The sequence below is a fragment of the Primulina huaijiensis genome, chromosome 3 (genome assembly GCF_012295235.1).
Source record: "Primulina huaijiensis isolate GDHJ02 chromosome 3, ASM1229523v2, whole genome shotgun sequence".
In the NCBI taxonomy this organism is placed as follows: Eukaryota; Viridiplantae; Streptophyta; class Magnoliopsida; order Lamiales; family Gesneriaceae; genus Primulina; species Primulina huaijiensis.
This window is the reverse complement of record NC_133308.1, coordinates 4,218,845-4,242,744: the sequence shown is the minus strand read 5'-3', so window position 1 is coordinate 4,242,744 and position 23,900 is coordinate 4,218,845. Positions and strand designations below refer to the sequence as shown.

At 32.2% G+C, this 23,900-nt stretch overlaps 1 protein-coding gene across 2 annotated transcripts; it reads left to right on the top strand.

Annotated features, from left to right (window-relative positions):
- LOC140973197 (ubiquitin C-terminal hydrolase 13-like) lies at nt 1-21,720 on the top strand. 2 transcript variants are annotated; one of them, XM_073435809.1, is made up of 32 exons: nt 1-107; nt 344-407; nt 914-1,058; nt 1,160-1,317; nt 2,602-2,876; nt 2,971-3,189; nt 3,271-3,379; nt 3,467-3,582; nt 3,805-3,903; nt 4,058-4,167; nt 10,573-10,647; nt 12,097-12,172; nt 12,259-12,420; nt 12,620-12,700; nt 12,801-12,920; nt 13,868-13,990; nt 15,336-15,413; nt 15,505-15,593; nt 15,749-15,857; nt 16,280-16,348; nt 16,428-16,538; nt 17,533-17,588; nt 17,701-17,878; nt 17,959-18,060; nt 18,175-18,246; nt 18,470-18,535; nt 19,462-19,527; nt 19,702-19,788; nt 19,914-20,030; nt 20,164-20,238; nt 20,340-20,408; nt 21,250-21,720. In XM_073435809.1, the coding sequence occupies exons 1-32, from the start codon at nt 84-86 to the stop codon at nt 21,343-21,345; spliced, it is 3,396 nt and encodes a 1,131-aa protein (XP_073291910.1). In that variant the 5' UTR covers nt 1-83; the 3' UTR covers nt 21,346-21,720. The 2 variants fall into 2 exon arrangements, with proteins under 2 accessions (XP_073291910.1, XP_073291911.1); XM_073435810.1 differs by having other exon boundaries at nt 3-107; nt 2,611-2,876; nt 21,250-21,719.
- Nucleotides 21,721-23,900: the final 2,180 nt, after the last annotated feature.

Here is a 23,900-nt window from a genome sequence, read left to right as displayed (position 1 = left end):
ATACAAACCGCGAATTACATTCGCTCGAAAGTATCATCGTTAAGCGGTACTGAACTAGCATTCTCACGCAATCACACACAGCCATGGATTCTCCGCCGCCCGAAGAGGTGCAGAAACTGCTCCCCACATTCATGCATGGAAGTAGTTACGCAATCAATTCCGCGAACACAGCATACTTCATGTGTGTGGATTGGTTGTTTCAACTCAACAGTGCGAATTATAATGAATCGAAAAACTTTGAATTGTTTGCGATTCTTGCTTTCTATCTGTTTCGTCCGAGATCAAAACATCGGTCACGCAGTACGACTAATTGATGTTATGTATTTTGTGTTGGTTTTGGCAGCAAGAAGATGTGGACTCGTTGTCTCCACAAGCTAGTTCGGAGGAATGGACTCTGAGCGAGGAAGGTGACGTCATTTGAAATTGCTGATGATAATCGAAGAACACACACACACATATATATGATCCAGGAAAAAAAAAATTAGCAACCAAACCAACATATTTACATATTAGAGTAAATGCGATAGAAATCTCATTTACGTTGATGCATATGTGTTTTAGTTTTAACTAACATGTTTACCTATTAGAGTTAATGCGATATAAAAGTGATTATGTAAAAAAAATGGTGATAAAATCATGATTGAAATGGTATAGAGAAAAATATGTGGTTGTGTTATATAAGCATATTATTTTTTAGAGTTGCTTTGAGTTGTTAAATTGATTTGATTGAAATTTCTTTTGAGTCGAGAGATTGAAGATTTGAACAAAAAATCTGGTGGAATTTTTAAAATTATAAATAACGTCAGGAATTTTTTGTTTGAGTTGAGTTGGGTCGACAGGGCCCAACAAACACAAGGGCCCCGAACTTCTTTCTATTTTATCTTTGTTATTTATTTTATTAATTTATTTGTAGCACCCGAAGCGACATGTAATGCAGCAGGAAACCAAAAAGCTAAGGATTCTTGTACAACCAAGTTCACTTGGAGGATTGAAAATGTTTCTGGGTTGACAGTGAATAGGATCTACTCTGAAATTTTTGAAGTTGGCGACCATAAATGGTAACTTTTAATTGGATTTAATCTTGGAGCATTAATTCCTTGTTTTTAAATTTTTTGCTGGTATAGTTGTTGAAATTATTTTTCCCTTTGATAATTGCCAGGCGGATTATTATTTGTTTGTGTGGTAACGAAGTAGATGATCTGTCCGTGTATCTGGAAGTAGCTGATTCTGGTATTTTACCATCTGGCTGGAGTAGATATGTTCACTTCAGTTTTGCCGTTGTTAATCAAGTTGATTACAAACACTCAATCAGAAAAGGTAATGAAATCCTGTTATAGTCAGAGGATCGAATTGCTTCCAAGTTGAGTATTAAATTCTGGTCTTGATTCTTGTGCCAGAAAGAAAAAAATTTCTTTTTATTGCTGGAAATTCAAATTTAATCTCATTCATGATATTTGGTGTGGCTCCATGCTGTAGTCATGTCGACTGCATGCTAATAAGCAACTGCTGTAAGCTGGTTAGTTGTAAGGAGGTTTGCTGCTACAACATGACATTCTCGTGTGTACTTTTTCTATACAGGTCCGACACTAAGTTGATTTTATGGTCCGTAGCACTATATATAATGTTCACAAAGTATACCGTTTGGCTTTTGACCAGCACAAACAAGAAAATTTTGATTCTGCCAATGTTGTTCCTGTTTGATGGTTAGTCTTAGCTAGCATAATCAGTTGTTTTTTCATACTTGAAATAGAACAGTTTACAACTACTTTTGCTATCTTATCCAATTTACTTGGATAATTTTGTTTTCGTTTCGTGTGCGATCAGTTAAAAAAGAATATCCCCATATCAAATATCCTTCTTTTTAGGATAGAATACCACATTTATTTTATCTAACTTTTAGTTTCTAATTTCAAATTTTTTAAAAAAATACTAAAAATATAAAGTTGAAAAGTGAAATTTCCAATCTCATTTGGTGCCCATAATTTTCATCTTACCAGTTTCAAAATGTAATTGTAAGCATGCATCTAGAATAAGTGAAACTATAATATAAATTTCCTATGACTTGATTGTCTAAACATCATAAATTCCTTTGAAAACTCTAAAATAGATCCGATTGGATATCCGCTAATTTAGGGTCTGATATATGTTTATGATCCAGTAATGGCGTCTATCCAGAAAATTTTGATATGCTATTAGAGCATATCTGATTGAATGAATTTCTTTGGATTGTGTAGGGTTAGATACACATGATTTTCGGACATTGAGATTTTTCCGCTCACCCGTAAATGTTTTAATTGACAAGCTTAGGAATATTTACTTTCATTCTTTGGCTTTTGCTTTTACCATAATGAGTTGATTACGTGGATTGCAAATCAGAATACGAATCTGCTTCAAATGTTCGTAGTACTTCTAAATATATGTTGTACTTGCTTGTATTGCTAACTGATATATTTCATTTTCTGTTGATCTGAACCTTTTACGATTCTAGATATACTATACATATTGTTAACATTAGAATGTGCATTTTTGCCGTGCTAATTTTAAAATTATTCTTTTCTGTTATAGTATATGACAGAATATCGTTGATTGTCATCTGTTTAGTCCATGCAGGTACAACAGAACAGTTCAAAGCTGGAGCAAAAGATTGGGGTTTTGAATCCTTTATGCCATTCATTGAGCTTTATGATCCAAATAGTGGTTATCTTTACAATGATGCCATTATAGTTGAAGCTGAGGTCGCTGCTGAGGAAGCCATAGGTAACATCTTATATATCTCAAAGAAGGAAACTGGTTATGTAGGACTAAAAAACCAAGGGGCTACTTGTTATATGAACTCTCTTCTGCAAACTTTATACCATATTCCCTACTTCAGAAAGGTTGGGATCTCTCTCCAGGGACTACAACATCTGTATAAGTTGTTTATATGAAAACCTATTGTAAATGTAATATTTCCGTTGCTTGTACATCCAGGTTGTGTATCGCATGCCAACTACTCTTAATGATAAACCATCCACAAGTATCCCTATGGCTCTTCAGAGTTTATTTTACAAGCTTCAATACAGTGATGAGAAAGTTTCAACAAAGGAGTTGACCAAATCCTTTGGTTGGGACACAAACGAAGCCTTTTTACAACGTGATATTCAGGAATTTAACAGAGTTCTTTGTGAGAAACTCGAAGAAAAAATGGAGGTCCTCAGAAATATAATATCACCACTGTCAATTACTCAATTTGTCTTGTGCTTCACTGATTATTGTGATGCTGTCAATTAGAGAACTGTTGTGGAAGGCGAAATACGGAAATTATTTGAAGGGCATCACATGAGCATTATAGAGTGCATTAATGTTGAGTACAGATCTTGCAGAATGGAGTCATTTTATGGTATTTGATGTGGATCTGCTTTACACCTTATCTGTCTCCTTTGTATTAATAAATGAACTGATCATATTCTGTAACTTTGTGTGGCAGATCTTCAGCTTGATGTAAAGGGTTGTCATGATGTCTATGATTCCTTTGACAAATATGTTGCTGTTGAACATCTGGAAGGCGATAATAAATATCACGCTGAACAGTATGGTTTGCAGGTGCTATGTTCAACTTTATTTTACAACTTATTTTTCTTCATCGTATCTTTGATCGAATTTTTATCACCCTGGTTCAAAGTAGTCATGATCTACTTGTGCTTACGTTTTTCTTTAGTCTGGATGATGCTGGCATTTTTTTTTATGATTTATATTCTCACTATAGGGATTTACAATTAGAGTTTTCATTTAACACTAGATGGACTTATGGTTTAATTGTTTCAGGATGCTGAAAAGAGGGTCTTATTTAGTGATTTTCCACCAGTTCTCCAACTTCATTTAAAACGGTTTGAATATGATTTTGGGCGGAACATCATGGTGAAGGTGAAGTTATTATGTTTTGTGCATGTGGTCTTTGTATTATTTTTTCCTTGCATATGAGTTATGTAATTTTTTTCGTTGATCGGTAAGTTATGTTATGTCCTTTTTTTTAAGATTTGTATGTTATGTATCTTTTCATGTTGCTGATGGTGCGCAGATAAATGACTACTATGAATTCCCTCTTCAACTTGATCTAGACCTAGACAACGGTAAATACTTATCACAAGAGGCTGATAGAAGCATACGCAACCTTTACACACTTCACAGGTTAGCTAATGAGATGGTTTATACCATCTATTTATCGTTTTTTTGCGCAAATCACATGGAATTTTTGAAATCACTTTAGTTCAATCTCTAGGAGGATGCCAAATTTGGATGGTTGTAAGTGGGACTTTGGTGAATGCTGAAGAAATGGATGCTTCTTCAGTTAGTTCAATGTTTAGAATGTTAAAGCAAAGGAGAAAAAAAAGACCTGTTCAAGGAAAATTTTGATCCTTGTGACCATTTTGTTTCGAAACAAATGGTCAATGGTTTTTTACACCTACATGGTTGATGTTTCCTTTGGCTGGAGGTCCGTACACACTTATTTCCTGTCTTTGCTCGTGTAAAAACTGAAGACTTTTCTCTTTACCACAGTAGAATTATATTCTGATTGGAGTGCCAGGATAGCAAATTTTGCGGTAATCTGGCCTTCAGTAATGTAAGAGATTAATATGGTTTGGTTTTAAGTTTCATAATTCAAACAACATATTAATGCCTCCTTTCAAAACTAAGGGTTGTTTGATAGTTAATTTTCCACTAGCCAAAATATGGTTGTGGAGATGGTTGACAGCTGTAAATGTGGCTTATAGTTTTTCTGTGTTTCTTAGAATCAACATTTTGCATATCAATGCATCTGGTCTGTGTTAGAAATACTAACATGCTGAAGAACTAGATTTGATCTGCATATGCACAAATATAAAATGTAAAGATCAATATGCGGAGATATAAACAAGAATGAATTCTAACCCCTTGCCATTGATATTGAATTTGAGACATGAACTGCAGAGATCCTACGAACACGAGAAAATAAGGATCATCTAAGTCTTTATGCAATTGTATAGATGATGTATTTTTGAATAACTGCATTGATTAAGAACCCTGTAACCACTATTTATAGATGTTCTCTAACTATCATCGAGAAAGTTTGAATTGATTGTGACTTATCTTGATGATATTTATCCGGGATATTGTAAATCAAATATAAAATATTTATCATCTTTATCCAGATAATATTATTGATTTATCTTCTTTTGAATATGAGATGTCTCCCATATTTATCTTAATGAAATATGTTGACCATAATTGAATTATTTTATAGACTTTAATAAAATAATCTAACATTCTACCACTTGGTCTACATCTTTCAATTGAACTGAATAATCAAGAAATTAATCATCATACAAAGGTAAGAAACAAATACATGAATCACGGCAATAAGTCCTCTTATACTGATTATTACATTCCATGTATCACATATATCATATTACTTAATATAACTTAATGAATAAAACCAATGTTTCATTCTAGGACCAACTTAATTGATATTTTTCTCAAAATAACTGAATATGAGAAATATCATATTCGACATACTTAATTCGACTGCCGCTTTAGTCACAAAGACTACAACTGAATTGTCGTACTATAATCTCAAAGGCTTAGACATAAAATTAACATTTCTAAGCCTAAAAATAAAACTCATTGACATACATCATACAATAGTGCTTAAAATAGAAGACGGATTTAGGTTCCATAGTGGAACCAATAAATTACTTTCAAATTGTTAATTCGTCCATAAATAAGCATCTAATATTTAGTACCATGAAGGTACCCAAAAAATATTTTGCAACTTTCTAGTGGTCAATACCTAGATAACTCTGATAATTTCTCTACAAATTCTGCTCTAACTAACCTTCTGGTATACATAATAGCACACAATGTTCTCAACAAAACTCAAGGAAGAGATAACATTGTGAAAACTTAAATACCACTAATGCGGGAATTGTTTCAATCTATATAGCTTTCTTAATCTAGAAACATTAAACACTCAATGTCACTAGATAAGATTATATAACCTTCTTATTCTATATTATAATTGAAAATTATTGTTTTCATATCCGTCTAATGCAAAATCTAAATCAAATGGGCTATCAATGTTATGACCACATGAAGAGAGTTTTCTTAAATACTTGAGAAAATATTTCTATTTAGTTAATTCTCTTCACTTGAGTGAATTCCTTAGCAATGAGTCTATCCTTACGTTGTTCAATGTTGCCTAATGAGAGTTTATTTGTTTTAAGGATCATCTACAACAAATGACGACTGAACCAACTTTTAGACTACATTATTTGCTATTGAATTCCTTATTATTCAAAACATTATACCACAAATTAGATTTTTTGACGCTCATGATTTGTGAAAACATCTCAGGACTATTTTCAGCTCCAAATATATAGTCAGATTCAAGATACCCAATATAATCACTTGAAATTATCTCTTAATTACACTAGATATTTTTAGTGTTGCATCAACACTTTCCAATGAAGCTAGATCATGTTGTTCAACCGAATGCTCAATATCTTGATGAGCATTAAGATCCATATGATAATTATTGACTATTTGTAGAATTTATGTGACTTATTCCATAACACACTTTTTAACTTAAGGGATGGTGTGAATAAAAATCAATATAATTAACTTTGTGGATGAATATGCATCATAATGATCTATATTCTGAATTTGATCGCTCCCACCAATCAATTCATTCTCAAGAAATTTCGCATATCTTGATTCCACAATCTTTATGATTTGTGATGGACAGTAAAATATATATCCCTTTAGACCTTTTTGGAATATCAAATGAAATACCCATTAATGGTCCTCGGGTCTAACTTGTTTTCTTGTAGATTATCAACTCTTACCTTAGACAAGCATTTATATGTTCCAAACTCGGATCTCAACCTTCCCATAATTCAAATGCCGTCTTCTGGACAACTTCAATTGGAATCCGATTTAACATATACACAGTAATCTTAAGAGTTCAATTAACAAGAACTTAAGAAGTTTGGAGGTGCTAAACATGATCCACACAATGTTCATCCTCAATGTATCTATCATAGTACCTTTTACCCTATCTAATCTCACGACTCCACTTTTCAACTGCCACCTTATATGTTTTATTGAACATCCAACACTTCATAGTCATAAAGCAAGTAGAAATATATACGTCGTGAGTAATCATAAATAAAGGTAATAAGGTATTTATGACTATATAAATCCATAAATATCCATAAGAATGATCTCCAATATGTCTAAATCTCTCTTAACATCTTTCTTTGACATATTGGTCTACTTACTCTTAATGTAGTCCAAATTAGGGTCAAAACTAATAAAATACAGATGTCACATAACAGAGTAATATTAATTCATAACATATTTCTTAATACCAATATTTTCTTAAACATGCAATAGTGGGTATGCTTTGCAAATTAATGCAAAAAAGACTATAAAACAAAGTATGTATCATTTCCAAAATTTTCAGATTTATACAACAACTAAATGATAAATCTGAAAAACTAAGGAATGTCTATTCGATACTATTCTTGAAACTGAAATCATGCAAGTCTCGAGAGCCTCTACGTGTGAGATCAACTAGTTTACTAAATAGATGATGCGTGAATCATTTCTTAATAGCTTCCTTGAGTCTTGCAATCCTCGCACAATATAGGTAACGTGGATTGTAGAATCATAGTCAATCCACCAAATGTTATGACTAATATTAACCATATTGGGTGGGTTATAACTAACGAGAGTTGAGTAGTCTTGCTCACACCTTATCTCTTCTCCACAAGAGTACACCCACTTCTTAAACACATATGATCATAAACTCATTTATTGATAATTTTAACTTTATGTGTGTTTTTGAAGATCTTAAATAGGCCATACTGTTGACCGAGAGTGATTAAAATAATGTAGATTAGAAATATCTCAACCTCAATAATTTAAAACTGGGTCGTTATATCTCCTTACGTGCATGACATAGTCGTGCACTCGAATATTGATGAGCTTTAAAAAAGAAAAATATATAATTAAGGTACTTGTGATTGTAAGAACACTATGATACTGTTCGATTGAAGGCCTGATCTCAGCAGAAATATCGATATTTATGAAACCATTCGAGAAACAATTATATCTCTCCAACTTTTCATAAGATAGTCATATGAATAGCTGATACACTAATGACAGATGACTCATCTTTCCTAATAGTAAATAAGTGTTCATTAAGCCTAAATGAAGAATAATCTTTTCCTTCTGCACCTTATAATTATAACTTTGAATCTCAGGAATTACAAAACAAATATCAGAGTATTTAACATGACAAAATGCTGCAAAATAAATAAATAAATAGAGTACATGATAGTGGTACTAGATGAAGCATTAAACCATATGTCATGTTTTACCCATGTAATTATGCGATATATATGAATCACTGACATAAAAATTGCATGTGGGCTAAAAATTTTAATTCTATTAGATTTATGCAACTTATTGATATAACTATTGAATTATACTCTATTTTTATTCCATGTGGGTAAATTAAGAAAATAATTCCATAGCATATTCTAATTAATTATATTTATCGTAATGAAATTTCCTGTAGATAAATTTTACTATTCAAATATAATTAATTACAATTTATATCCTTTATGACGAAATATGATTTAATAATTTATGTATTCTTTTAATTCAATCGAAGATGATGTGGCCACTCTTCAATCAATTAAAATGATACGAATCACTAGGATATTGAATTATTTATGCGTGAAATATTTATTTTCCATAATTATTCATCTCCAAGTATTACCAAATGATGAATAATTTTATATAATTTATGTCTGTTACAATTAAAATGTGATTCAAAATTAATTTGTAATTTTAATTCAATTAAAGATGTCGTGGCTATTCTTTAATAAATTAGAATTATACGAATCACTAAGACATAAAATCACAAACATATAAATACGTATGCTCTTAATAATTTACCATAATGAATGTCCTTCATGTGATCTTCAACCCACTTAATGTATAATTTTGCATAATTAAGGATGCTGATGCTAAATCTTAATTATTTAAAATTACACAGGTTCATTGCACATAATTTTTGGATTTGCTTAATTCTTTATAAAGTAATTGTTTAACAACACAACCAACACTTTTCAAGAATGCTCTCATGAAGAAGAGGTAGGGCTGAGGTCTTTTAAATATCTAACTTCTAGACAAAGCCACGCTCATCAGGGAAACCAGGGGCAAGTCAAGACAATTTAAATTGGTCTATGAAAAACTCTCTCAGATTATTTTTTCATTTGTATTTCATAATTATTATTACTAAATTATCTATATTATGGATCTTTATAAGCCAAAATTTTAATTATTTAGTAACTTTCACATTTTTCGCTTAATTTGTTCATATAAAATTATGTGAAATTAAACATGAATAAGATGTGAATTTCCCCAAGAAAATTCTTAAATTTTATTTGCATGTATGATTATGATAATAAATATAATCATAATATTAAATTTTCCGTAATAGACAATCAATAATTACACATAATTTTGGCATAATATATTTCATGCAAATAAATTCTAAATAGGCTATTAATCATAATTTTGGAGTGTCAATGTTTCTAAAACCAACTTTTAGAATTTTTATGATTTCCATAAATTAACGACCAAACATATCTATAAATCAAAAGTCCGAAATTTAAAAATTTCTTAATTTGGAAATGCCCTATACTGAAAATTGAGAATTAAATTCTCAAAAATAATTGTTGTCCAATTTTCTTGTCCAATTTTGTTGATTTTTGAAAATTAAATTTTCAAATCTTAATTTGGGGCTGATTATTAATTTCGAAATCATGTTAAAATTAATGATACAAATATAACTCGCATCGATATGATTTTCCAATTTTTTCAATTTAAAAAATCTCAAAAATATCAAGGTGGAGTTAAAATCACTATGATACCAACTGTTCGAAATTCTAATATGCTGAAGAACTAGATTCGATCTACATACGCACAAACATAATACGTAAAGAATGATATGCGAAAAATATAAACATGAACGAATTATAACCTCTAGCCATTGATGTTGATTTGCAACATGAACTGCAGAGATCCTATGAACAAGAGAAAACAAGGATCATCTAAATCTTTATGCAATAGTGTGAGTGGTGTATTTCTGAATAACTGCATTGATTTAGGGGTCCTGTAGCCACTATTTATAGATGTTCTCTAACAATCATCGAGAGAGTTTGAATTTATTGTGACTTATCGTGATGATATTTATCCGAGATATGATAAATCAAATCTCAAATATTTATCATCTTAATCCAGATAATATTCTTGATTTATCTTCTTTTAAATATGAGACGTCTCCCATATTTATCTTATTGAAATATGTTGACCACAATTAAATTATTTTATGGACTTTAATAAAATAAATAATCTAACAGTCAGAGCTTCAATATGTTGTTTAAGGTTGTATACCACATCTTTGAATTTTTGTAATGCCCAGCAGAAAAATCTTAAAATTCCATTTTTCATTTCTGTTCTGACAATTTAAATTGTTATCAGTGTATTGGTCCACAGAGGTGATGTGCATGGTGGGCACTATTATGCTTTTATAAGGCCAGCTCTTTCTAGTCAGTGGTATGTATTTTATGCCAGAACTTGTAATACAACAATTACATGCACATCATTACATCGTGTTAGCTTAACAGCTTGTCTTAAGCCTATGAATTGTTTGCTTCACTAATATCATTGCTTAATGCTGTTCACGTGCCAGTGTAAACGATTGTTACTGTTTTTTGTTTGGCAGGTATCTAACATATTTTTACAGGTGTCTTACCATTCCAGTTTATTGTTAAGGGTCTTCTTCCTTGCATTTTGGTCCTCTCTACGGGTCCTTGTTCTGTTACGTTGGGATGGTTGGCTTAGAATTTCGAAAGAAGCTCCTGTAAACTTATAATGTCTAGCATCCATGTTGAAATCCGACTTCTGTTGAATTATGTCCACAATATTTAATTTGATGGGGAGATGGGGTTAAATAAGCGGAATAAGAAGCTATGAGGATAAAGAACCACTTCATATTGCCTTTAGGGAACATTTCCTTAAAATTCAAGCGCACAAGTTTTGTGAGAGATTTTGTCCACTGTAAACCATTTTGCCAACAGGAGAAAATTATAGGTTCTTAGGTGTGATGAACCATAACTCTAGGCAAGCACAAGACAAACGGACTTTAGTCTATTTATTTATTTTTGCGTTATATTTGTCAATTTACTCACGTACTCTATATGAATGGGAGAATGATAGAATAGGGAAGTAAATTTTATCTTTAAGATTTGAATTTATGCTTAGAGTAGTTGTGTTGGACAGGATTCTTGTAATTAATTATAAGATGATGTTTGATAATAAAATAATGAAAGCTGAAATTTTCCCCAAAAAAAAAAAGATTGTCTAAGAGATGGAGATGTTATCTCATAACGAGCCTCAAATCCAAATATCAAAATACGTCTGACAGGCAGCAAATCTCACAAGTGGGAAGCATAACCGATCTCCACGATTATACAATTAATCAATCCATAACACTAACCACAACATTAGGTTCCTTGGGCGGTGAAATTAAATCCTTATAATTTCTAATTATTGAGCTCATCTTATTATCAACTTTAATTCTACATTATAAAATTAAGATCACCTGCTTTGGAAAGTCCAATGAGCTGCGAATCATTTGTTGCAGAATGTGATTTTTTCCCTCAAATTTCCTTTCTATTCAGAGATTGGTATTTTTCACAAGTGATTTGGCATATCGCAGATATGTTTGAATTGTATGTCACAATTTCTAGTCAATTGTACAAACTCAGTTACATTAAAGGTGGTGGTGGTTATTCAATTTTGCCAAAATGATCATTGAGGCAAATTACTTGGTCAGCAGCCCTAAGTATGCTAGACCAATTACGACCTAACCTGACATTTTACATGCCCCTCACCGAATTACGTTTTCCTGACACTCTAAAATTGTTTGCAGAAACTATAACTGTTACATGTAGATCTTCCATTATAAACCTCAGGATGTGAATCATTCTGAATGGCTTGTAGGTATAGATTTGATGATGAACATGTGACAAAAGAAGACATGAGAAAGGCTTTAGAGGAGCAGTATGGTGGTGAAGAAGTATGTTTATTTACTTTTTTTTTGCCTTTCTCGATAGATTGCTTTGTTTTGCCTGTTCATTTTCTTATATGGTCATTTCTTCTCAGCACTTGATGAAGATAATCCCAGGAATTATTAATGGCCGCTTTAAGCTTACGAGGAATTCAAAGAGGAATTCAAATGCTTATATGCTGGTGTATGTACGTGAAAGTGACATGGATAAAATAATGTGTAGCATTGATGAGAAGGACATCGCTGAGCATCTGAGGGTTAGCTACCGATATTATCCTAATTGCTTCTTGCATCTTATGAAAAGATATTAGTTGTGTTTGGCCTTACTTGGATGTGATATCAAGCAGGAGACATTGTACAGCGAACAAAAAGCTGCCAACATGAGTCTAATTGTTTTTTGCATCTTATGACAAGATATCAATTATTGTTGGCTTACTTGGATGTGATATCACGCAGGAGAGATCGAAGAGAAAAAAAGAAAAAAAAGAACAACGGATGAAAGAAAAAGAAGATGCGCATCTGTACACTATTGTAAAGGTAATTCATTTCAATAAATCTGGTACTTAACAAACTTTCACTTTTTTTTATCCATTTTAATTTGTATGCTGATTATGGGCAATTGACATGATGCTTTCAGGTCACAAGTGATGATGATTTTGCTGAGCAGATTGGAAGAAATGTATTTTTTGATTTAGTGGATCATGACAAAGTCAAAGGTTTTCGTGTTCTGAAGTCAACGCCATTTAGCGTTTTTAATGTATGTAAACTTGTTAAACTCAAAATTTTCAGTTTTTCTTCATTTCCTTTGCATTTAAGTTCAGTTTTAATTATTGGTACATAAAGTGAGTAGTGAGGGATATTAGCCTTATTAATTTTCTGATTTCATAGTTCAGACTCAATTTTTTTGTGAGAAGTCAATACTTAATTCAACAAAAATGATTTTTTTTTTTGCCGGAATGTTGTTAATTGTATAACTTTGTCAGAAGCTGGTGTTTTTCTATTATATATGTGTGGAGATATGTTTAGATTGCAGGTATAGATTCCATATCTTCCACCTTGAACTTTCTGAACTTATTAGGAGTTAAACACGATCTCTCGTGACTTAAACTTCTGTAAATTATATATAGGTAGTCTATTGGCAAAGGAATCACCGATTCAAATTGGAAACTGAAGTTCAACAGAAGTTAGATCTTTATCAAATAGAACAGGGAAAGCATTTTTATGATTCCCATGTGCTAACGAACATTGATTGTTCTTGAAGTAAATTAAAGAAAATATGTTGTTTATTTACACCTTAACCAGGTGGGCCCAAAAACTTTATATAGTAACTAAAGAAGAAAAGAGAAGGGAAATTATTTTGTCATGCTTTAGTATGCCTGTGTTTTTCACACACTTGGTTACAAGCCATTTCTAAAATCTGATTGTTTGAAATCAAATCTGACAATTATTAGTAGCTGGTTTAACTCCTTTTTTTCTTGTTCTATGCTATATTTGCTTTTATATTTATTGTATTTTTATTTTTAATAGACATGTCTATGTTTCATTATTTTTTTATATTTTGTAAGTGTAGTCGTGTTTTTTTATCAAGTAGATTCAGAGTAGTCATAGAAAAATTGTCTAGTACTCTTTGACCAAAAGTTAAATTGAATTTGGAATAATAATTTTAGTTATAGTTTTATCAGCTAATTGTGAAGGCTACTGCAGGAGGAGGTTGCAAAAGAATTTGGTGTTCCAGTTCAGTTACAGAGGTTTTGGCTGTGGACAAAGCGCGAGAGCGGCACATATCGTCCTGCCCAGCCATTGACACACCTGGAGAAAACAAAAACTGTAAACATTTCTCATTGATTCTGATTTTGATAACTCGCCTTCTACACAAAGTAAAATCTTCTTAAAGGTACCGTATATAACTGGCTTCTTGCTTTATGGTGTTGTCCATGTCTGCAAAAGGATTTATGTTTGTGCTGATAGTCTTTTCCCAAATTTAGCTCCCCGGAGAGCATTTTGCATTATAAAGAACTTTTTCTAGGTTGTCATTTGAGCATTCAATTCTTGATATTTACACTCGACACAAAATGTGTTGCTGCTGTTTGATTATTAACATATTTCCCTCCTTTTCCCACCTCTCCATTATTTGTGTATGTAAAACTACCACACTTAATCACACATAGCAGCTTGTCACATCCCATATCACTTTTTTTTTTATCATATGCAATCATTACTGCTTTACGTATATTGTGATCTTTGTGCATTATATAATCTTTTTGCTGGAAATACTTGGTCTAAAGCCTTTAAATTTGTCACTTCAATTTCCCATGCCTCAGACATGTGACTGACTTGTCATGTCATTGAACATAATGTCTTAAACTTTATTTTTTCTGCATGTGACACGACTCCATTGCTCTAAAGCAAAACCACATTTGGCATTGTCATATTCCCTTTTCTTGTTGCAGTATTTTTCTCTTTTCAGGAACTTTTTTTTAAAAAATAAATATAAATTACAACAATATATCCAGAACACATTTGCATCATCCAATTTTAACCTGCATACTGCTATAAAAGACGTGTTACCGTATCTGTTGACTCAATCCAATAAACTTTTGAGAGTGAATCATTGTGTGCTTAAAGCTAGTAGTTATGTGTCGAACACTTGACATGCCCTTTAAAAGATAATTAATGGTGTAAAACAATTTTGATATTGGATGCTGTTTCTGTTTGTATAGGTGGTAATATGATACCCAACTCTACTCAACTTGTACAAAGTTGTTAAAATCATCTTTTCCATGTGGTGGTTTCTTGGGGACAATACTACTGATGGTGATGATTCTTGTGATTTCATGATTATTATAATTTGTTTAAACTACATCAATGTTCTGATTGTTAATCATGCTATGTCCATCAAAACCAGGGATTTAGGCCTTGTCCCTCCTATGTGATAATTCCAAATTTCTATAAAATTGTTAGCACATTTAAAGTTTATAAATGCGAAGATTCCATAGGCTAACCTATTGGGGAATTGAAGTCTCTCTGCAAACTATGGCTAGACAACAAGATGATTATAAAACCCTAATATTGTTATATCACAAAATTAAATATATCAACAATTTCAGCATAATGTCAGCCAAATGTCCTAGTTTGGTAATCAATTTTCATTTAAATTTTTATGTTGTTGTAGATTGAACAATTGATGGAAGTACCATGTGAGTTTAAGACAGCTGAGCTGAAGTTATTCTTAGAAGTGGAGCTTGGACCGGTAACTAAACATCAAAACAAACAGCAAAAATTATCGGCAGGAAACTTTTTTTTTCATCATTAATACTAACGAGCTTCTCCTTTTAATTTAGGATGAGAAGCCAATTCCTCTCCCTGATAAGACTGAAGATGACATTTTGCTATTCTTCAAGTGTTATGATCCTGAGACAGAAGACCTAAGGTATTATTGTTCTTCTGATTAGCCTGTTTTCATGGTACAATATATTTTAAGAAAAATATTTACAATATCAAAGAAATAATTTAAAATATCAAAGAAATAATTTAAAATACCGCAAGGAGGCTGATATGGAAACAACACCTTGCATTTTATGGCAGATATGCTGGAAGACTTTATGTGAAGGGCATTGGCACACCAGCAGATATCCTGACTGAGCTAAATAATATGGCAGGCTATGCTCCTGATGAAGAGATCATACTGTATAAGGTTTGTTCCATTGCTCTGTGCTTAGTTTAATGAAAAGGACAGTACTTCTGGTCCTTTGCCAATGTTTATATTTGCTACCATATACATAACAAATTGCGTATTAGATAACAGTTACTGTGGCACAGTTTTTTGTTTTCTGAGTCAAATATGACCATTATGTCCTTCTGAGTCTTCTATTGAGCTGGTTTCCCCTATCGTTCCCGTAAAGGTGATGATGGATTAAGGTAGAAAGGTTGTGACACCAGACAGCTTGAACCACAGTATTTAATCTGTCATTGGCTTTTAGTTCATGTAGCAGATCTTCCTTCACTACTAGATACTAGGCACAATTTGTTAGTGTTTTGTGTGATTAATCTACTGTTCCACAGTCAAATATGAATATTACAAACCAAAAACCATGAGCTTTTTTGTTTGTTCTTCAGGAAATAAAATTTGAGCCCACTGTCATGTGTGAATGCATCAACACGAAATTTACATTTAAAGCTTCCCGGGTAATTTGAAATCATGTCCTCATGTTCACTTTTTGTTAGAGACATTGTTTCAATGGCTTTTGTTCACCTTATATTGCAGCTCGTAGATGGGGACATTGTTTGCTTTCAAAAGTCTCTTTCTGTCGAAACTAGTCAACTAATTGATTATCCAGATGTTCAAACATTTTTGGAGTACCAGCATAATCTCCAAGTACTTTCCTAAGGACATTGGGTGACCTTCATTTCATATCTTTTTCATGGCACTACTTTAGCTTGATGTAGTTTTATGTGTGTCAAGTGATCAAATTCGTTAATGTCTATTAAATTTTGCTTATTTGTATTTGATGGTAAAGAGGGTTTTACATTTCTTTTTCGTTTTTGGTAGCATAGGACTGAAGGATCTTGCCTTAGGTTCACCATTCACCTTTTTTGGCATGTAATTACTGTTCAACTGCTCATGAAATTTTGTGAATTGCGAACGGTTAGAACCAGCAGTTCTTAAGATTTCCCCTTGCTTTAGGCACCCTCTCTCCATTCATTATACTATCCAACAAATTTCATGAATTATTTCTATTTTCAGATGCTCCATTGACAATCTGGACAAGGGGAATCTTCTGACTTTGTAGCTTTCTCTCCTATACTGGCAGACTATCACAATATTTTAAGGCATTTAATTGTTTTTGCATCTTTGAGAAAAAATACACTGTTTCCTTGTCTCTCTTAGTTGTAACAAAATCCCATATCAAGCAACTGACTAATATGGTTAAAAGTTAAAGGGGGGAAGCCTAACCAAAGCGACGAAGTAAAAAAAAATGTTCTTCTCAGTTTGAATTTGACTCAATAGCTGCATTATTTAACTGTCCAAGACATTATCGGCTTAATGCTTCTACAAGGTCTTAGTAGTAGCAACTAAAAAGTTTCAGCATCTTTAGTGTATTATAGTATTTAAATTAGTTCATGCTCTCGAAACTTTTCTGGCACTACTCTTGTCTTATGTTTTGTCTTGACATCAGTTTTTAAATTTATTTTCATCAGCCCTGGTTCAATTTCACTGGAAATAGTTTCTTTTGTAACTTCTGAAACTTTATTTGTTGAGTAGGTGAAATTATTTTTGTGACAACTAAACAACTGTAAACTATATTATTGTTTGGAGACTTCTTACTTTTATCAAATGTTTTGACTTTCTGAACTGAATATTTTGTCAGGTTGTTTATTTTAGGTCTCTGGAGAAGCCAAACGATGAAGAATTCAACTTAGTACTGTAAGCCTTTTCGAAGAAACTTCGTGTAATAGAACATGCTATTTTGTTTTACCTTCAGAGGTCATGCTAATGTGGGTATTTGCTGTTCCGTTTTCATTAACTGAATTTGTAGATCAAGGCTTGATACATATGATGAAGTTGTAGGAAGAGTAGCTCACCGTCTTGGTATAGATGATCCATCCAAAATCCGGCTTACATCACAAGATCTTTACACTCAGCTGCCAAAACCTTATCCCGTAGAGTATTGTGGAGTAGATAACTTGTTAGAGATGCTGCTCTATCACGATCATGTAAGTGACACATTATCCTGGTGGTCGGAGTAAATTTGGCGAGGACCTGAAACGTTGACAAAGACTGTTCTTTTTGGCAGATTTCGAATATATTGTATTATGAAATATTGGATATGCCTCTGTCGGGATTACAAGGTGTAAGAACACTTGAAATAGCTTTTTGTCATGCAGAAAACAATGACGTGAGTATGAATTGGACTTTGGTTGCATAAGCATGTCAAATGCACTCATGCACAAAATCAACTCATTTTCTATTTTATGTTTAACAAAGACCATCTCCCTTTTTTCATATCCAGATGGATATCAACTGTTTGAGACTGCCGAAGGAAAGCACTGTGGGTGATCTACTTCATGATCTTAGGACGATGGTAAGCCTTGGGACTGTTGTTAAGATCATAAACACAGAGAAATATATAGCTTAGCCGCACACACATTTATAAATGCATGCATCGTACATACATACATACATGTATGTGTGTGTGTGAGGTAATATATCTTTCAAATATCTTGAATGTTTCTTTTTGTTGGATCAACACATTATTTTGTACTCAACATTTTGTCATTTGATTTTTCCGGCATTATATGGAGTAGGTTGAGTTGTCTCATCCAAATGCAGAGCTAAGATTGATGGAAGTGGTCAGGCACAAGATCTACAAGGTCTTCCATTCTTGATTCAATTCTATGTATTTATTCAGTGTTCTAAAAAGCGGTAGGCGGATGGTCACCTACAGCCTGATGTTTAGGCAATATTTTTTTATCTAAATATCTAATTCTTCTTGTTCATCTCTATATTTCTCAAATAATTCATCTATATCGGATTCAAACTCAGAATCAATGACATATTCATCTTCTTAATCCAATACAAATTGATTAAAAAATATGTCGAACAATCTTTTTTTAAAAAANCGCGTAGAGACATCGTCTTTCTAAAAATGAGACGGTGGGCGAGCGCCCAACGCTTAAGCAGTGCCTTTTAAAACACTGCTACTAATAAAATACCACAGTAGGAAAATCATCTTCTTACCAATTCCACTTAAATGGTTGAGCTCAATTAACTATATGTATAAAGCATGGACGGTCATGGAACACAAACATTGTAAAAAGTAACTTGCAACTGTCCAGGCAACTATATCTTGTTGAGGAATTGTTCCCTGGTTTTATCCAGGTTTGAGTCACATGTTCCCTATTCCTGCATCCTTTTAAAAATTCAATCCTGCACTTTGAGAACAAAAAACTGTTTTCTGCAAACCTGAATTCCTGCCTTGTTTGAAGTGTCTAGGGCATGTCTATGTCCTATACTTTTCAGATTACAGAACCATTGACTCAGAAAGATCCAAGAGGCTTATGTTATGGCTTTCTGGTCTTACATAACTTCTAGTAATTGTATCTTGTGGCTAAAATTACTTCATGTTAGAGCTCTCACTGGTGGAGGGAGTAGGATGTTGAACCTTGTTAATTTTTTTTATTTTTTGTTGCCTTTTCAATTTCCATTAATATTCTTGTTCTTTGTTTTCTTTCTTGGGAAAGCCGTATATTTAACCATGTGATCTTAAGTTCTAGTTGCTAAAACATCATTTTTGCAGATTTTTGCAGCCAACGAAAGCATAGAGAGCCTAAATAACAAGTATGGGACATTACGGGCAGAGGAGGTTCTCTCTCTTACTCCCCTTCTGTGTGTGTGAGTTTGGATGATGTGCTCATAAGCGCTTTCCTTTTTTAGGTTGTGCATGCAGCAAACAATTGGAATCTTTTAGGCCAAGTTACTTGCCCTTTTTATGTGGCTTCATATTCACAAGTCCCACCTTGGCAATTTCTTGTTGCAGATTCTTGAAGAAGAGAAAAGTCTTGGTCGACTTGATTGCATGATTCATGTATACCACTTCGAAGCCGTGGAAATTGAGAAACAAATGGTGACATTTGTCCTAACTTAGTTTGAAGTAGATCAGTATAAACATATTTTAGACTACAATCCATGAAATGCACTCGTTCTACCTATTCTTTTCAATTACAATAGCATCTAACTTTTTTCTAACAGCAAATCCAAAACTTTGGTGTACCATTTTTGTTGGTCATTCACGCAAATGAAGTTTTATCTCATGTCAAAATTCGTGTACAAAAGAAGTTAAATGTACCAGATGATGAATTCTCTAAGGTATACTAGGCTCAAACCTAATCCTAATTCTATGAGTGGATTTTTATCTGGCATTGAGTGAGTCTACTTGTTACTATCTCTTTTCTTTAGTTGCTGCACTCTCACTTTATGTTCATTTGCGTGTTTTCGGCAGTGGAAATTTGCTGTTGTGTCTGAAGGTCTGGCAGAATACCTCCAGGATTCTGAGATTTTGTTCAGTTTTTTCCAGGTCTCTCTCTCGGTGTTGTACATTATTAAGGAGACTTGATGATGCACTTACATCATAGGTTAATAACCACATTTCATCGTTATGAATGTTTGGATCCACAGAATAGTGACAGCAGCGTTTATTGTGAGCGGTATCTCGGGTTGGAGCACTTATCTCCGGTGAAAAATCAGGTATCATTATTCTGGCCATATATTATGCAATTGTATTCTTTTACGTTTGTTATTCGTTGTTTATCACCTTGTAGAATCAACTTGCTCAGATAGACAAAATCAAATGATTTTCAAATCCAATCCATATTAAATTATGCATTTCAAATACAGTGCAGATGGTTGTCGTTTGAATCCATCCAAAATCTTTCCCTCAAATTCAAATCCATCAATTCAAGCACAAATGATTTTACCTTTTAAATTGAAGGAAACTGGATATCCTATATATATCTCCGGTTACTTCTAGATTGCTAACCGAGATTGGTGTATAGTAAGCTAACAAATCTCATTCCTCGTAGATGAGCTCCAACTGAACTGAGATTCCATAAAACCCTGGAGTGAGGTTTGTAGGCCTTTGAAGAAGGTTTGTGGTCAGCTACATGGGATTTTTGTCACCTCTTGTATAGTTGTATTAGAAGCCATGGGATCGAGAGCTTTTGCATGTGACTCCACTAATGTTTTCCGTTTGGTCTTGTTAAATTTGAAAAGTGGACCAATCAACCGGCAATCTCTTTACATTGCTGGAATTGTTAGATAACTGTATTACCTGCCTGCCACAGATAATAAACTTGTGAAAAATAGAGTTCAACAGGAGGATAAAGTCCACCTGCCCTCCAAATTCAAGAATGCAGTAATATAGAAGATGTTAAAATCCTCCTGGCCTCTAGTTTGAAGAGTAGTGCAATTTAATAGCTCTGTTGACAACGGAAATAGAACACCATTGGAAATTAAAATCCACCTGTCCTCTATATAATGATAATATGTATACCTGTGACCAAAATTACCTACCGATGATCTTTTCCAGGCCAGTTTCGTTCAAGAACCCGGTCAGTTTGCACATCAACCAATATTCATGCAGGACCGTCCCTCATCTGAGAAGCCTATGAAGATATATAATTAGAAATGTGGTGTCAACAGTCTTATACGTTCATTGAAGGCATGCCATTCTTTTCCGGAACATGAATTGGGAGATAACGTTCTTACCAGAACTGAAATCAGAATTGAACTATTAAATACTGTTGGATTCAAGTACTGCTAGCGTTGTTGTAAGCCCTGTTGTGGCCTTTTGCTGGTTTTACTTGTCATTTTCATTGATCCAAAGGTTTGTGACAAAAGAATATTTGATGTGATTATTACAGAAAGGGGTGGTCACCAGAATTTTCATATCTTGTCATCAAATTTTGTAAAACGTTTGTACATTTTCAAAGCAAATTTTGCGTCCACATGAATTGTTACGGGGGATGAAAGGATTTCTTTTGACGCATCGTTTGTTGATAATTCTGGTCTTTTCATATGATTCATTTGATGTGTAATTAATTAGTTGTTTTGTTAATTCTATATTGTGCAGTGTTGTTTTATTGGTTTTTCATCTAAATTCTCTTTTTGCGACGAAATGAATTTAATTTCCCATAGTTTCACAAGTTTAAGAACATTATGAACAGTCTAATATATCAATTTGACTATTGTATATGATATCTATATTATATTCTTGGAGTTGAAGAGTGTGAATTAACTCACTTTGAAGTCATCATCCATGGATATTTTAAATATCCAAAATATTCATATTATAATAATTATTTTATCTCGTAGTAATATTTTAAATAATTATACACTAAAATAAACAAAATATCAAAATTTTAAAAAAAATACAACATATCCGTATTACATCGATTACTAAATTAGTACAATATTCGTAATAAAAAACTCATTATTAACTTATTACAAAATAATCTTATAAGAAAATATCCCAATTTTTTTTAACTTCTTAATCATTTATATGTTAATTAATTTAATTCCAAAATTTATTATTGTTTTAAAAAAACACAAGCAACCAAACTCACTTGTGAATTTTCATCTACTTAACATTCTTTTTCTGATGATTTTTTAATTGAATATAATCATTTCAAATTAAACACAAGTTGATCATCGCTACAAACAAAAAGATTAACATATGTTGAAATATTTTGTCCTACTAAATTTGGACCAGTTCCTAGTTTTTCAGATTCAAACTTGAAAAATATTCTTCTATACATTTTTATCTATTTAATGTTTTTCAGTTATGAATTGACAAAGTTAAATAGTTTTTCATCCACACTTTTATGTGTAATAAGCTATAATCTATCGCATAGATGTTTTGGTCAATCTATTTATGTGTCATAGGACATGTATGAAAAAAAATTGTAATTATATATATATATAATAAAGCCAGTGTCCAGAAGCAAAAAATTGACATCCAAAGCTAGAACCCCTACTAGACCAAACTCCTCATCTGGATTAAGAGCTAAGCGAACTGCTTCGGAAGATTATGAAAAAATACAAACATTAGAGATGCCAATGGCCAAATAGAATTCCATCTCACAACGTAACGCCAAGAGCTCAGCAGCAAGAACACAACTCGGGTCACGAATAAGGAGAGCTTTTGCGCCACAAACCTGCCCAAGTGAGTTTCTGATTATGGCAGCAACACTGAAACGTTGATTCTCTAAAATCATAATACAATAATAATAGTGAAAATACAATATAAACTGCTAATAATTTTTGTAGATGCTAATTAATTTATTTAATATCAAATTAATAGTATTATCGAATTAATTTAGGTTTTTCATTTCTTTTGTCAAATTTCTAAAACCTAGTCGGAGGACCAAGTGGAACAATTAAAAATCAATATTTAATCGTGAAAGTAAATACATTGAATAGAAATAAGTTTGAATAACTCAAAATATGAAATATCGTTATTGTTAGATTTTATGATTATTTATGTTATATTTTATTTTAAATATAAAATTGTAAACTGTTATATTCATGGATTTCATTTTAATATACTTAAAATTGTTGATTTTATCCCATATTAATGAAACATTATATTTTTCGTTGATTAATGCATATCAAACACCATTAATAAACTTCTTGATGAAATTGTGGACAAATGGCTTATTACCAATTTGGCAATTTCTAATTATTAAATTAATTTGTAAGTTTCCATTTTACACAAGAAAGGAGAAAACCATTTTACATAATGAGTAATTCATCTTTGATTTCTATTTATTACCAAATATAATAATTAAAGTGTGAACATCTTGAGTTTTTTTTATATTTATAGTTATTATTAATAAATGTAATAGACTATCGATATTCTTTCTAATTAAACTTATAGAAGAGTCTAAAATAAAAATCTAATTGTGAATTTAATACAATTAATCAAAAATAAGTTCGAATAACTCAAAACTAATACATTAATGAAATAAGTCATCATTAAATTTTTTTTATTTAACATTAGTTAATTTTCAAACTTCCTTAAAATTAATTTCATTACCTGAATGTTATTCATATATCTTAATTATTTTGCATTTTGATGCTTTAAGTTTGTGTTAATTGATTTCAATTGACGGATTATAAATTAAAAAGAATGCTAATAATAATTATATATAATGGGTAAGTACTAAATGAATTACAATA